Genomic DNA, 15069 nt, shown 5'->3' with positions numbered 1-15069 from the left:
GTTAGGCTTTTAGTATACATTCTAACAAGTGGAGCAACAGTAACTCTAGCACAAACAATGAATAACGCGTACCTCCGCCGGTGATGGACCCCCCTTTATATAGAGCCCTGGTGGGCGACATGCATGCTCCTAAAGGCATGGACACGTTCTCCAATATATCCTATGAAGGGAACTGTCAAGAAAGTACCTTTGACACTATACCTTAACAGGGCATGCATATCCCTGACAAGACAGTAGAAGTTTCAGCCATATGATCCGCCTGTTGATTATGCCTCATGTCAGTGGTACTATCTCCTAGAAGGATATCAAGTGATATGACCACAGTCCCATTGCTTGGTTGAATGGGGTAGCTACTGGCCGATACTCCACTCCCTTGATGACCAGGTCCCATTGCTTAGCCGAGTGACTACCCCGCTCGGCTGGGATCCCTCCACTCTGTCTCAGTTACTCTTTCCTGTGGTGACTGTATAGTAGCGTGACCTTCAAGTTTGGACAAGCTCTCTGGTCTCCTTGGCGTTCTATTGTTCCATATTGAGAGTTTGATTATCTTATTATATTATCCCAAGCTAGACGGGTGGTCCGCTTATACTTGTCTCCCGCCGATCGGGCACTGACTGCCTCGATCGACCGTTGCAATCACCCTCAGTTCGACCCTTTGACACCCTGGTGTTAGTCATTTTACTTTGACCTTCATCTTAGCAATTAACCCCATGCTAGGTGGGCCTCCCTATATCACCGCATCAAGCCCAAAGTTGTCCCGGTGAAACCGGTCTTTATCATAGTGTTTTGATGAAAAGGGACAAAAATAATAAGAGAGGTTGAGTTCGAGTGAGAGAGTCGAGCCCTCTCTCATGGACCTGACATTTTATGAGGGAAAGGTACCTGCAGAGGTCATGGAGGTGTGGGGAAGAGGTAATGTGCGAGTGGAGATCATGGCCCTATATGCCTTGTAGCAATGGGGCAGGGATAGTGGGCAAGTGGGGATCATGGCCCTTGCCTGCGCCTCAACATATGCGATCGAAATATTCAGGAAGTTAGGAGGTCGACGACTCGGCTGGTTGAGTCAGTTCGGCAGTTGGCATGCCACGTGGAGTCTATGTTGACTAAGTCTTGGATTGTGCCACATGGCTCTTGTGTTGATAAAGTTAAGGGTGTTGGAGCAATCCCAATAGTCTATGCAACCTTTTGTTTTGGTGTTTGGGCAAAGGATTTAAGTTAAGTTCACCCTTATATTTGATATGTGTATATGAGTGTGCAGGTTTGCAGGATATATATATGACTCAGCTTGATGACTTCGGGTTTAGTGAAGGATGAAGCATTCGAGGGACCGTGGACAAGGCAGCAAGGACAAGGGCCGAGGGAAGCGAGTTCGAGGCATACACGAAGGATGGCATTGGGGACGAGCCACGGACTTGAATGCATCCGAGGGATGAGAGCCAAAGAAACTAGGCTTAAAGGCAAGAGGTTAAAACTGCGAAGAAGAGTCAAGTGAGTCTTGAGGGCCCGAGTGTGAGAGAAATGTACTCGGGAAGGGAAACTCTAAGTTCAGGGTTGTACCAGTCGACTGGTACTGAGAACAGTCGACTGGGGTAGAGCACAGAGAGTTTCTGTGCTTGAATGGTAGGGACCGGTTGACTGGTGTTGATACCAGTCAACTGGTAAAGAGCTGTTGGAAAGTCATTGGCCAGACACCAGTCGACTGGTGCAAGGATCAGTCGACAGGTAACGGTAAAACAACCTTGCTGTTTCTTCCCAAGCTCTATAAAATGGAGCTTGGGATGACTGGACAAGGACACGAAATTAGATTTGGTTAAAGCCTAATTAATAGTCACTAAGTGCTCAAGGTTTTCTTTGTGTCCAAGAGATCTTGGTTGGTGTTATGGTGAGGTTTCTCCACCCATAAGGAGTTGCTTGAGTAGCCAGAGTTTGCCGAAAGCTAATCCACCGAAGGATTGAGTGACCGCCCACCTTATAGATAGCCATGGAGTAGGAGTCCTAATCTTCGAACCACGTTAAAGGAAACGTGTTAGCAGTTTATTTTCTCTTATTGTCTTTAGCTTTCATATTTATATTTGTATTCATATTCTTTATTTTCCACTGTGCACTAACGAATACGTAGGAAGCAATCGAATTGAGGGCAACGTCTATCTAACCCCCTTCTAGCGGGCCATCCGATCCCCAACAAGTGGTATCAGAGCCGAGGTCGCACTTCACCGGACTAACCGTTGAGAAGAGCAATGCTTAAGAAGATGACCGACTTGATAAAACCACCGAAGTATGAAGGCGGAAGCCTAGGGGACATCACATTTTGGATGATGAAGATGGAGGTTTTCTTCGACACGGATTGAGACACTATGATGGTGATCAAGGAGTCGTTCGAAGTCCCAAAAGATAAGAAAGGGAAGAAACTTCGACCATGTTATTGGACGGAGGAGCAAACCTCACGATCGGAGGCAAACTCAAAGGTAATATCAATCTTAATAGATATTTTGCCTTTTAACATGATAAGTAATGTAGATGAGTATGAGAATGTTCATGATTTATGGAGTAATATAAAGTTGAGTCTAAAAGAAAAACCCAACCCTACACACGAAGAGGTAGAGCCTAAGGAGATGAGTTTAATTGCTCAAGTAGAGGAGGAGGAGCAACTGGAAGTTGAGCCATGTTCAACATCCGAGGAGGAGAAGGATGAAGAAATGTCATCCACAAGTGTGGATAAGGATACATCCTCAAGGGTTGAAGAAGAATCCAAGACAAGTGAAGAGGAAGTTTTGGAAGCCAACCTTGCTAGCACCTCCATCGAAGTGAAGTCAAAGGACAACATCATTTGCTTCCGGTGCAATGCGAAGGGACACTACAAGAGTAGGTGTCCAATAGATAAGAAGAAGGTGACTCCTAAACTCAATTCAATTCCTTTAGAATCTAATTTGAGTTGTAGGAAGAAGAAGAAGAAGCACATTAGATGCTTCATGTTGGTAAAAAATGGGTCACTACCACACCAAATGCCTAAGGAAGGGAGAGCTCAAAAAGTTGGAGCATTTGAAGAAATGGGAGAAAAGAAGCTCAAGTCAAGGGGGAGCTTCAAGGGTAAGGGAGGTATACCCTAACTTGAATTATAATTCAAATGTTTATTCTCCCATGCATATTAGAAATAATTTTTATTATTTACCCATGCAAAATTTTAGCTTTAGATATCATGCTAGGAATAGGATAAATGTAGATCATAATCCTAGGAGACCAATTCATGATAACCCTAGACATGTCAAATTCTCATTGCCTAAGGAAAAGAAGGTAATGGATAACCAAGACATTAATCCCAAGAAGGGGAGACATGCCTAGGAAGGGTAGGTCTAGGAATGTCTAAGGTGGACAAGTTGGCTTGACAAGTTAGAAAAAATCCTTAAGAGATTCAATATTAGATCTAAGGGATTAGGTATGGTGTTGAGTAGCCAAAGACCCAACAATGATAGATCATGTTTAGGATACCGATCTAATGTCTCTAATGCTAAGGGAAAGTCTTATATTAGGGTTGCATATGAATATAGCAAGGAGAAGTCAAGAAAGGACAAGGGAAAGACATTTAAAGGTAAGGAGAAGTTAACCAAAGACAAGGTGTCCAAAGTTAAGAAGATAAAGAAATCTTTTAAGGAGCATCATTGTGGTTTAACCACAATAGATGAGTCACCTAGGGAGGTGACTAAGGTTAAGAGCTCTAAGGAGAGCAATTTGGGATCCATGACCAATGGATCTCAGGTGGATATTACTTCGAAGTCTAAATTTGTCATGGAATGTGCCAAAATGGTTTGGAGACAAACTTGAGTCTCAAACCTAGGGAATTGACATATATGAGTTGTGTTTCATGCTTGGAAATATGACATTGGGGCTCATATTACATGATAATTGGTTTTGGATGTATAGATGCCATATAAACCAAAATTAGGGATGTATTGTGGTTTAGTATGTGCAAATACATCAAGAGGAAGTCAAACTAGGAGTTTAGGTCAATGCTCAATTAAACCATTTAGATAGTTTTGAGTTTTGTGTTAATCTTGTGATTAATGATAGATACATTTTCAAATATATTTTTTTTCAAGTAGATATGAGTAAAATAGATCTCTCTATAAAATTTAGAAATTTTTGGATATCTGTAGAATTATTGGTACATTTATGAAATCAAGGTCAGAAATATAGTTTGGGCTGAAAAAGGGTACCAGTCGACTGGTGCAGTTACCAATCGACTGGTAACAGTATTTTTCAACTACATAATGCTTCTGTGAGGTTGTGTCGAAGAGGACAGTTTACTGATGTTGAAGGTAGTCTACTGATACCAGTCTGAAACTATTTTTCAGCACTGATTTTAACCAGGTCAACTCATATAGGTGTATGAGATTCATGGGGGATAAATACACGAGTTTAGGGTCAGGTTAATAATCAAGTTTTTCACAATTAGGATATTGTTGGAAGTTTTTTTTAATGTTAGGCAAAGGGGGAGAAGTAAGGTTTAGTTGGGAAAACTTTAAGTGTCTTTGTGTAGGGGGAGCCTTGTTATAGGTTCTTAAATATTCCTGTGGTAAATTCCTAACTCAATGGGGAGCTTAGGTGTAGGAGAGTCTTGGGATAGGTTCCAATGCATGCTTTTTGTTTCGGCGGTGTAAGTCCAAGTGTGTAGCCTTGGCAACGTAAGTCCATTTGCCGATGTAAGTCCAAATGTGTAGCATTGGCAACATAAGTCCATTCGGCGGTATAAGTCCAAGTGTGTAGCTTTGGTAACGTAAATCCATTTGTTATTAACATATTGTTTTACTATTATATTTTCCCTAACTTAAACATATTGCCAAACATCAACAAGGGGAAAATTGTTGGAGCAATCCCAATGGTTCGTGCGACCATGTGTTTTGGTGTTTGAGCAAAGAATTTAAGTTAACTTCATGCTTATATTTGTTATATATATATATGTGCAGGTTTGCATGCTACGCATATGACTCAGCTTGATGGCTTCGGGTCCGGTGAAGGATGAAGCATCCGAGGACTGTGGACAAGGTAGCAAGGATAAGGATCGAGGGAAACAACTTCAAGGCATATGCAAAGGATGACATTGGGGACGAGCTGTGGGCTTGAATGCATCCGAGAGACGAAAGCCAAAGGAAGTAAGCTTGAAGGCAAGAGCTCAAAGCTGCAAAGAAGAGTCAAGTGAGTTGTGAGGGTTCGAGTGTGAGAGAAATGTACTTGGGAAGGGAAACCCTAAGTTTAGGGTTGTATCAGTTGACTGGTACTGAGACCAGTCGACTGGGGCAGAGCACAGAGAGTTTTTGTGCCCGAATGACAGGGATCAGTCGACTGGTGTTGACACCAGTCGACTGGTAAAGAGCCATTAGTCAGGCACCAGTCGACTGGTGCAAGGACTAGTCGACTGGTAATGGTAAAATAGCTTTGATGTTTCTTCTCAAACTCTATAAAACGGAGCTTGGGATGGCTGGCCAAGGAGATGAAATTAGACTTGGTTAAAGCCTAATTAGTAGTCACTAAGTGCTCAAGGTTTTCTTTGTGTGCAAGAGATCTTGGTTGGTGTTGTGGTCAGGTTTCTCCGCCCACAAGGAGTTACTTGAGTAGCCAGAGTTTGCCGGGGGCTAATCCATCAAAGGATTGAGGGATCATCCACCTTACGGGCAACCGTGGAATAGGAGTCCTAATCTCCGAACCACGTTAAAGGAAACGTGTTAGCGGTTTGCTTTCTCTTATTGTCTTTAGCTTTCATATTTGTATTTGTATTCATATTCTTTGTTTTCCGCTGTGCACTAACGAATATGTAGGGAGCAATCGAATTAGGGGCAACGTCTATCCAACCCCCCTTCTAGCTAGCCATCCGATCCCTAACAAAAAGTCCATGCACGTGGACCCTTATTTACCTTCGTATCACAAGTATCGTCTTCAAATCTAATTGAAAGAGGTAAAAATTTGATTGACTTGACAAATATTCTGTTAATGGCTTCAAAGTCCTTGACGTCGGGTCCATGTGATGGCCAAGGTGTCAAAGTCCATGAGAAACTATCAACGCAAGTAGAATGGCTCAAGGTAGAACTGACTTTTATTAAAAAATATAACACATACGATCTAATCTAGGGTGAAGACGATGAGTTGCAGGGCGGTCTCAAGATTCCTTGAGGCCCTAGACAAAAAAAATTAAAAAACAAAATTTTTTAATATATTTTTAATTTTCTTTAACATTTTTTATTTAGATTTGAGATCGAAAATAATAATTTTAAAAAAATATTTTTAAAATTAGCTATTAAAAAGAATTAAATATTATTTTTTAAAAAAATTAATTTTTGATATAAAATTTAGTTTTTGACGGGTATTTTGATAATAATTTTATTTTTTATTAATATAATTATTAAATTATTTAATCTTTTTAGTTAGAATGTCAAAATAGACTTTATTAATTTTAATTTTAAAAAATTTATGAATTATATTTAAGGCAGAATAAAATCTCATATAAAATTATGATAGGCAATTAATGAGGAAATAAAGATAACTACAAGGTATAAATAAGAAGTAGAATCGATAATGAATTAATTGACAAGGTGTCATTAATAAATTAACAAGACATTTATAATTAATTAATATTAATGATGCTAATTTAATTTTTTCAATATCTTTAATTAATTAATTAATGGGCCTCAATAAAATTAGGGCTCTAGGTATAGGTCTTAATGTCCTATGCCTTGAGCCGGGCATGATGAGTTGATACGAGTAAATGTTGAGGAACACCTCTATATGAGATAAGAGTATAGATGTTCTATTCGTGATTATATCCAAGTTCTGACAAACAGTTAGCGTTATAAGTAATTTTGAACTCCTCGAGCACAATATACTCTGGGAGAAATTCTAATTCTCATTGCATAGGAAGGCCATCCACTGTTTCCATCACACTAGTGCCGGAGCATAAATACTAATCAAATTTGTTGCTTATGGAAGGGGTTTCAATTTATTAGTAGGCTTTCAAAGTCATGTGTAATTCCAATTCCAAGTCCAAGTCATAATTTATCTCTTAATAAAATTATTAAATATTGCTAGAGATTTTCCACACCACTAGTTTTTTCTCCACAAAATAATAAGAATTTAAATGTGCATTAAGTCATACAAATATAATTAACTACTAATATAAACCACTAATAATATCTATCTCTTAATAAAATTATCAAATAATATAAATACAATTCTAATAATAAGACAAATGGGTAAACATCGCTGTCTTTAAAAATAAATGGTCCATGGTTTTTAACAAAGTGAAAATAAAAATAAAAAAAAATCAAACTTGAGGAGGGGGAATTGTAATGAGCTCGAGGCTAGTTAACTTGCTCCGATGGTTACTCCTAAATCATGTGACAAACATCTCATCATATATTAATTTGGATGATCTGTGGAGTCGATTACTCTTAAATCATGCATCATGCATGAATAGAGAGGTAGATTCTATTTTATAAGTGAATTAAGAACTTATGAAATTTAAGATTTCATAAAATATGTATGAGTGACATAATCATATAACAACATAAGATAAATTTAATTAATTTCATTGATTAATCTTGAGATGATGGGTTCGATCGTATAGAAGTTTTTCATCGATTATTAGGATAAATCAGAAAGTACGTGTGGTGAATAATCCAGAAGCCCAGCATCCTTTAATTGCGCATCCTATTTGAAAGAAAAATTTCTACAAATACATCATAATTGGGGATCAAACTGTGGATACCTGAGTAACAATCTGAATATCCTACTGTGACACTATAGCCCCAACAATGATATAATCATAGAACATGGTGGCAAAAGGTGAATATGCTCGCTCCCAGCGTCCCCGCCAACCCGTCTCAGGGCCAACACGGAAGAGATAAATCACGGGCGGCTATTAGCCTTTCGAATAATGACTAGCATATAAGGGAGACATTTACTCGGCTTTGCCGAGATTTGAATCCCAGATCTCATGGTGGCAACACCTCATGCGCTAGCTAACATACAACATTGTGGCAAAAGGTGAATACGCTCGCCCCCAGGGCCCCCGCCAACTCGTCCCAAGACCAACACGGAGGAGATAAATCACGGACGACTACTAGCCTTTGGAATAGTGACTAGCACATAAGGGAGGTGTTTACTTCGGCTTTGTCGAGATTCGAACCCCAGACTTCATTATGGCAATACCTCATGTGCTAGCCACTAGACCCATCCGAGGGGACCCTAGCTAACATACAACATGATCTTTGTATGAGTGATATAATCATACAACATGAACTTAAGATAATTAATCATTGTAGCATAATTTCATGCAACATGATCCTCATAAACATCTTAATTTATAATTTTTAGTAGAAGAAATTATAAAATCCACAAAGTTAACTATCTTATAGCATTGCCCTCCTGAAAAATTTGTTTATAAAGTGACGGCGATAAAGTTAGATTAGTTAATTGTTGATACACCAGATCAAATCATAAAAGTTCTTCTCTAAAAAACAATAGCGATAATTACGCATTTGTCAATATAATTTTCTCATCATATGAATATTTTTTCATTCTTCTCTTTTGTTTCTGTTCTCTGACAGGAGGTGAAGGTTGAAGCTCTAGTTCCAAGTGAGGCAAGGCTTGACCTACCAAACAACCAACGAACTGAAAGAATAAGATGAATCATAAATAATATTATCATACATTGATGAAAATGATTAATTGTTAAGTTGATCAATCCTGAAACAATTGAAAAGTATATATCAGAGAACAAAAAAATCTAACTAGAAGATATCTCCCTGTTAGCAATGTTGGAATCAAATGTAGACGTTAGTGTTTTGACATGAGATGTTGAAGGCAAAGGTTTCTCTCCCGAAACCAAAATATCTTCAAGTATTGGATCAAGTCTATGCTTTAACACCATTGCTAGTATTATCCAACTCTAACTGATTCTCAGGCTCTAAGTTATTTTGTTCACATCAAAAGTTTGAAAAAAAAAATCATCTCAATGATTATTTGAACCAGGGCCCTCAAACGATGCAGAATTTAGAGTGGGCTGACAATAGCATCAAAGTGCACTATTAGAAAAAGTGTGCCAAAGTGTTTCAGTAAAAAAAACTTGACCTAAGACCTTATTCTTCTTCCATGGGCTCAGCATCATTTCTAATTTCTTGCTGTATGAGTTTATACTGTTATCTTAAGTCATGGAATCCATACAAAAAATTATAAAAATTATTGATACAGGTAAAACATAAGATGTTTGAGACCTTATCATGAAGAAAGCTACATATTGATCTTGTGATGCTGAAGCTTCACCTAGTATAATAAATCCATTGTTAGCAAACTCCTATCCCACGCATGACCTTTCTTTTTAATTAAAAAGTTTACTGACATGTCAAAGTTATTTGCTCATAATCTTTTTAGTGATTATCTGGGCCACTGTATCAAAATATGTGAACAAAGTAAACTATTACATAGAGCTAACATCCACTTGAATTCCCTATACAATCTAAGGTGAAAAATTACATACTCAGTAGGATTGATTGATTCATCTAACTCCAATGCATCAAGGTCAAAGGTCTCAGGTAATGTTCTGCATTTGCTGGTAAATGGACTTGTATCAAAGCAACGGTCACCCTTATATTAGTCAACATTCTATTACAGTCCTAGGATAGATAATTCACATTCCACGAATATATTCTAACAAGGCCAACTAGAAGATGCCCTGACAGTCTCAGAGCCATTGGAGCTCGATGATATATAAAAAGTAAAAAAAAAAAAAAACCAATAAATCCTTCATCAAATACCTCGTTATAACCAACTCAAACATACATTTCTGATCCAATGTAAACATTCCGTCAAATTAAAAGAAAACATGGAACTTGAATCAAACACCCTAAACCTGCTCTGGAGACAGCAGCAGGGTCATTTATCCATATAGATATTTTTTTGACGATATTGTAAATAAAGAATTCAGTTTCAGTGAAATCCAAACAAAACACACATAAAAATATAATCCATGTTCGATGTATGACCTGCGATCGATGTTGTTGCTATTGTCTTTCTACGAGATCATTTCTAGCTCCTTTGAACAGGCCACCTTAGCGCTATCCCGATCGCGCTTGAATACCACATAGAGAGGACTGTAAAATAAGGAACACAAGCCGAAAGGAACGACAGTCATCGCCAGAAGACCCTTTGATAGTGCTAACGCACCTTGAGCGGACCCGCCTGACGTCTCGAATGATTTCGGATCATAACCATAAATCTTCTCGGTAAGGAAACCTACTGCTGGCGCTGCAAATGAGGCGAACGATCCTTCGAATGCTCGATCAAATGCATAAATCATTGTGCGATGCTTGGGCGGGACAACCTCTGCAAACATGGGGTTGTTGGCGCCAGAGGCACACCAGCTAATGCATAAGCCCATGAAGAACAGTGTGACGGCGAAAGCATTCCAGTTTTCTACAGACTGCTCGATTCGAGTAAAAAGAATCCAAGAAAAAGGAATACCCATGAAAGCACTGAATTGAGCGCACATAACTCGGCCCGAGTCAGGGTAGTACTTGGAGATGCTGTCAGCTATGCATCCCCCTAGGAAGGAACCCAAAGCACATCCGACGAGGAAAAGGCTGTTTAACGAAGCCGAGCTGTTATTGTCGAATCCTTCAAGATAAGATTAAAAAAAGTATCATGTGAAAAGAGAATTCATAGGTGAAGATCAAACAATTTGTTACAATTCTGAAGGATTCTAGTGCGCCGTATTCTGCTCGATCGTACCTATCAATTCGAACCACATTGTGAAGAAAACCATGGCTGCCCCTGGTAATGAACCAACAATGCCTTGAAGGACAATGATCTGAAATGTATGCACTCTCATCACAGATTTCATCGCTAACCAGGAATTACTCCAGATCGAAGATACAGTTACGGTACCTTTCGGAACCAACGTGACCCTGGAAAATATGCATTTTTTTGTAAGTCAATTTGCAAACTAGCCGAGAAAACTACATTTTCTCATGCGGCATCGAAGATAATCACTCTGTCAATACAGTAATTAGGCATTAGAACAGAGAAGCATAAGCAAAAGTAGGTATGCTGCCGGCATGATCTATCCATCTATATCCGTTCCTAAGTTTTGATGCATATTTAGTCAAATATTATAACTGTAAATTTGAATGTCAAGCAAAAGAACTAAACCGAATGTCCTTCGGGAATCAGAAACTGAATACGGAGATATGATTATGAAGGTAAGATTGAAATAGAAATTAACCCTATGAGGAATGAGTATATCCATCGTCAATGATAATTGGGCTTTCGATGATGAGTACGATAAAGCTTTAAAGCCTAATATACAACTCAAAAAGATTTCCCGTCAAGCTATGTTTTTTTAGTAATAGCAAAACCGTGTAGGTCTCGTTCTCAAATCTGACAGTACCTCAATGATCCAGAGTCTGAGTCAATTTGCCTAAAAATGGCCTCCTGAGGTTTCACCTCGCAATAACATTTTTCTAAATTATTTGTCAGGTTTCTGATTATAGGACTGAAAGGATCAAAATGAATTAGCTTAGTTCACGGTAGGCAGTTTGTATTGTCGAATTCAAAAGTTATTATTCCACGCTAGGTCTTAACAAGAATCAAAAATTAATTAGTGAAACTTTGCAGAAAACCCTACGAGTTCCAAGTTAAATGAAGGATTACTTGGATTTTATCAAGCAACAATGGCCAACTGGGAACTGAGAAAATGCAGAAAGAATCAAGAAGAATTAGAAAAGCAGCCAGATGAAACTGAATAGAAGGTCAAAATTGTATCTTACCTTTCAGTGTCATCATCAGCACCATGAGCAGCCAAAGGATCTTTCCTAGGTTCAACAACAAACAGATATACCAGAACTCCAATCAGCAAGCTCACTGATGCCATCATGATGAAAGCAAAACGCCATCCTGGTATTCCCCAATACTCGTGTCCAGCCATAATTGTAGCTAGAACGCCACCTCCGATCCCCCCTACTGCACCTACAAGGCTTAACAAGCCAAATCCAGTACCACGCATACCGTCCATATAACTATCTGCAATGAATGATTGCAGTGCAGGTATGACAATGGCCAACCCAAACCCATTTATTGCCCTCCAAAATGCAGCCTGCTCAAAACGCTGGCTCAAACCAACTGCAGCTGTGGACAAAGCCCAGAAGGCAGTACCCATTGCCAAAACAACAGGGCGGTCATGATAAAGGATTAGCACGCCAGCCACAGGACATGCTATTGACTGAACAAACTTTAGTATGAAAGTAAGGTATCCGAGCTCAATAGGACCAGCATTGAAGGCCTGACTAACTTCTTTATAAACTGCTGGTAATAGACTCTCATCGGCACGCTCCATAATAGAAGCAAGGTTGATGAGAATGAGAGACACAGAGAATCCAAATATCCTCCTTGACCTGTTTTCATAAACAATAATGTTAAGCTTTGGGTAACAATTAAACTTCCAATCTGTATTTGTTTTCTGACATGAAAATTATTCTAGTGCATATGCAGTTCATAAAAGAAGATGGCATGGTAGCTGACTTATTGTTGTCTAGAGCAAAAATGATCCTCCAGAAGGAAATGTTAGCCGGATCCAGCTAACTTAAATAGACTCGACCGCATAAAGTACACTCCGCAAGAATGTTATGCAATAGCAAGCTCGATAGTTTCATGTTCTTACGAAATAATTAGTCAAAATCAACTCATTAATGCCGTAGAATCTTCCCTGGTGTCAAAAACTCCAACTTTAGCTGGATCAAGCTGGATCATATATCAGCAACTCAATTCCAATCCATCTCAACTCTCAACTAACAAAGAAACAATTTTTTTTTTCAAAAAAAAAAAGATACTGAAAGAAGAATTGCGCAGTTCCTCCCATTTGAACTTTGGGGCTTTAATCGGCATCGAGATTCAAGAACAATCACTATTTTCCCAAATCCAATCGAAAGAAAGTCAACGTTCTTGAAGAGAGATGTAATAACCCAAAGCAGACTAGAAAAACAAACTGAAACATGTAAAAAGGGAGAGAGATGTATGGACGAATTACTTCATTTTGTCGGGGTGGAGGAGGATACCCCGCAGGCCGCAAGGCGAGGAACAAGCTGTGTGCTTCAAAACGAGGTCTTTGAAGAAGGGCAAAAAAAAAAATAGCTGAGTGGCGACGGCGACGCCTACGTAACGTTAATTCCACCAAAGAGATAGTAAACGCCGCGGACTAATTAGCGCGACTATATTAGTTTACTCTACTGTTTACCAAGGACATTAATTCTAAAGAAAGGAAGAAAAATGTCTAAATTAAGCATACGTAATTGTTGGTGCAATATCTCTAGGTTAAGGTTGATCTGATTGATTAAGTTTGAGTTAGTTTAAGTTTGAGTTTTGATATTTGGATTTTAATATTTGACAATACATGGAGATGACAGATGTAATCGTCCGATTGGAGAGATTATTGGTACAGTTCCCCTCTGAACAAGAACTGATCAATTAAATGTAAAGAAGGGTCAAGTAAGTCAAAGGGGTGATTGGATACTTGACCGGGAAAGTCCTAACTGGAGGTTAGATAGGTGAAAGCCCGGTGAGTGAAGTCGGGCAGTGGGAAAATCCTAGTGAGTGAAACTAGGTGAAAGCTCTTGTGAGTGAAGCCAAGCAGATTGAAAGTCCTGGTGAGTGAAGTCAGGCAGATGAAAAGTCCTAGTGAGTGAAGCTAGGCAGATGGAAAGACCTGGTGAGTGAAGCCAGACACGTGGAAATCCAAGTGGGTCAAGGTTGACCGGACACTTAGTGTTGGGAAGCCCAAGTAGGTCAAAGGAGTGACCGGATACTTGGTACAAGGAAATCCAGATGGATCAAGGGTGATCGGACATCTGGTGGAAGTCCAAGTGGGTCGTGGAGGATCGGACACTTGGCATGAGACGGTAAGTCCAAGTGGGTCAAGGTTGACCGGACACTTGGCACGAGGAGAAAAGTCCAAGTGGGTCAAAGGATTGACCGGACACTTGGTGAAGAAGTCCTAGCAGGTCATGGTTGACCGGATGCTAGGCATGAGGAGATCCAACAGGTCATGAGTAACTGAATGTTAGATTTGGGTACCCTAGACTTGAGTCAAGCAAGTCAAAAGGAGGTCAATCGATTGAACCGCAGTCCAATCGATCGACTGATCGATTGGAGGTGGCTGCGAGTGAAGACTGGACCAATTGATCAGTCGATCGATTGGAAGCCTACATCACAACCACAGAAGCTTTCCCAATCGATCAGCTGATCGATTGGGCACCGCCAATCGATCGGTCGATCGATTGGGGGGGTTGGAAATGCACGAGTCACGATGAACGCTTAATCGATCGGTCGATCGATTCAAGTTTCTCCAGCAGAGCACAGAAGCGCTCTGAATCGATCAACCGATCGATTCAAGCCTCCCCAATCGATTGGAATATGATCGTTGTGCATGATGCAGGTTTTGGATGGCTGGGATCGCGCTGATCTGGCGTGACAATCGATTGGGAGTAAGGTCAATCGATTGGGAGCCCTAAAAGCGTAAGGTATAAAGCTGTGGCGAGCCTTCGTCTTCGCAACTCTTCTCTCGATCTTCACGCGTTCTTCTCCACCGAGCTCACACACACACATACACCAAATCTTGGAGGCTTAGAGAGGAGTGTTGTTGCACTTCCAAGCAAGTCAAGAGGTGTATTCAAGCTAGAAGAAGAGCAAGCTAGGGTTTCTTCATTGTAAATCTTGTAAGATTTGCTATTGTATTAGTTTGTATTTCATTCTTCTTATATATTTTGTTGTGTGAGTCTTGTACTAGGTTTCTCCACCTCTGGTAGTTACCGAGGAGTGTTTTTATTAGTAGAGTGTGTGTCGCGTGTGGATCCTTGGATTAGTCACCTCTCCTTGAGGTGGATACCAAGTAAATTCTCATGTTAGCGTTGTGAGTCTTGTTTCGAGTCTTTCCGCTGCATATCAACAACACCGAAGCAAGCAAACAAAGCGCGACGAGCTATTCACCCCCTCTAGCTACAAATCGACTCTAACAATAATATTAAAAGTAAATGT

The 15069-nt window shown here is 39.7% G+C and overlaps 1 protein-coding gene across 2 annotated transcripts; it reads right to left on the bottom strand.

Annotated features, from left to right (window-relative positions):
* Positions 1-8589: 8589 nt before the first annotated feature.
* On the bottom strand, positions 8590-13205 carry LOC122024845 (uncharacterized MFS-type transporter YfnC-like). Of its 2 annotated transcripts, none has more exons than XM_042583568.1 (5): positions 13067-13205; positions 11811-12434; positions 10774-10949; positions 10029-10659; positions 8590-8658 (listed from the first exon to the last, which is right to left on the bottom strand). In XM_042583568.1, exons 1-4 carry the CDS (start codon positions 13069-13071, stop codon positions 10058-10060), a joined length of 1407 nt encoding a protein of 468 aa, XP_042439502.1. In that variant the 5' UTR covers positions 13072-13205; the 3' UTR covers positions 8590-8658; positions 10029-10057. The 2 variants fall into 2 exon arrangements, with proteins under 2 accessions (XP_042439502.1, XP_042439501.1); XM_042583567.1 differs by having other exon boundaries at positions 8590-8639.
* Between the last annotated feature and the right edge of the window lie 1864 nt (positions 13206-15069).

Source organism: Zingiber officinale, chromosome 9B (assembly GCF_018446385.1).
Source record: "Zingiber officinale cultivar Zhangliang chromosome 9B, Zo_v1.1, whole genome shotgun sequence".
Lineage (NCBI taxonomy): Eukaryota > Viridiplantae > Streptophyta > Magnoliopsida > Zingiberales > Zingiberaceae > Zingiber > Zingiber officinale.
The sequence above is the reverse complement of the archived record's forward strand: the minus strand, read 5'-3'. Positions and strand labels throughout refer to the sequence as shown.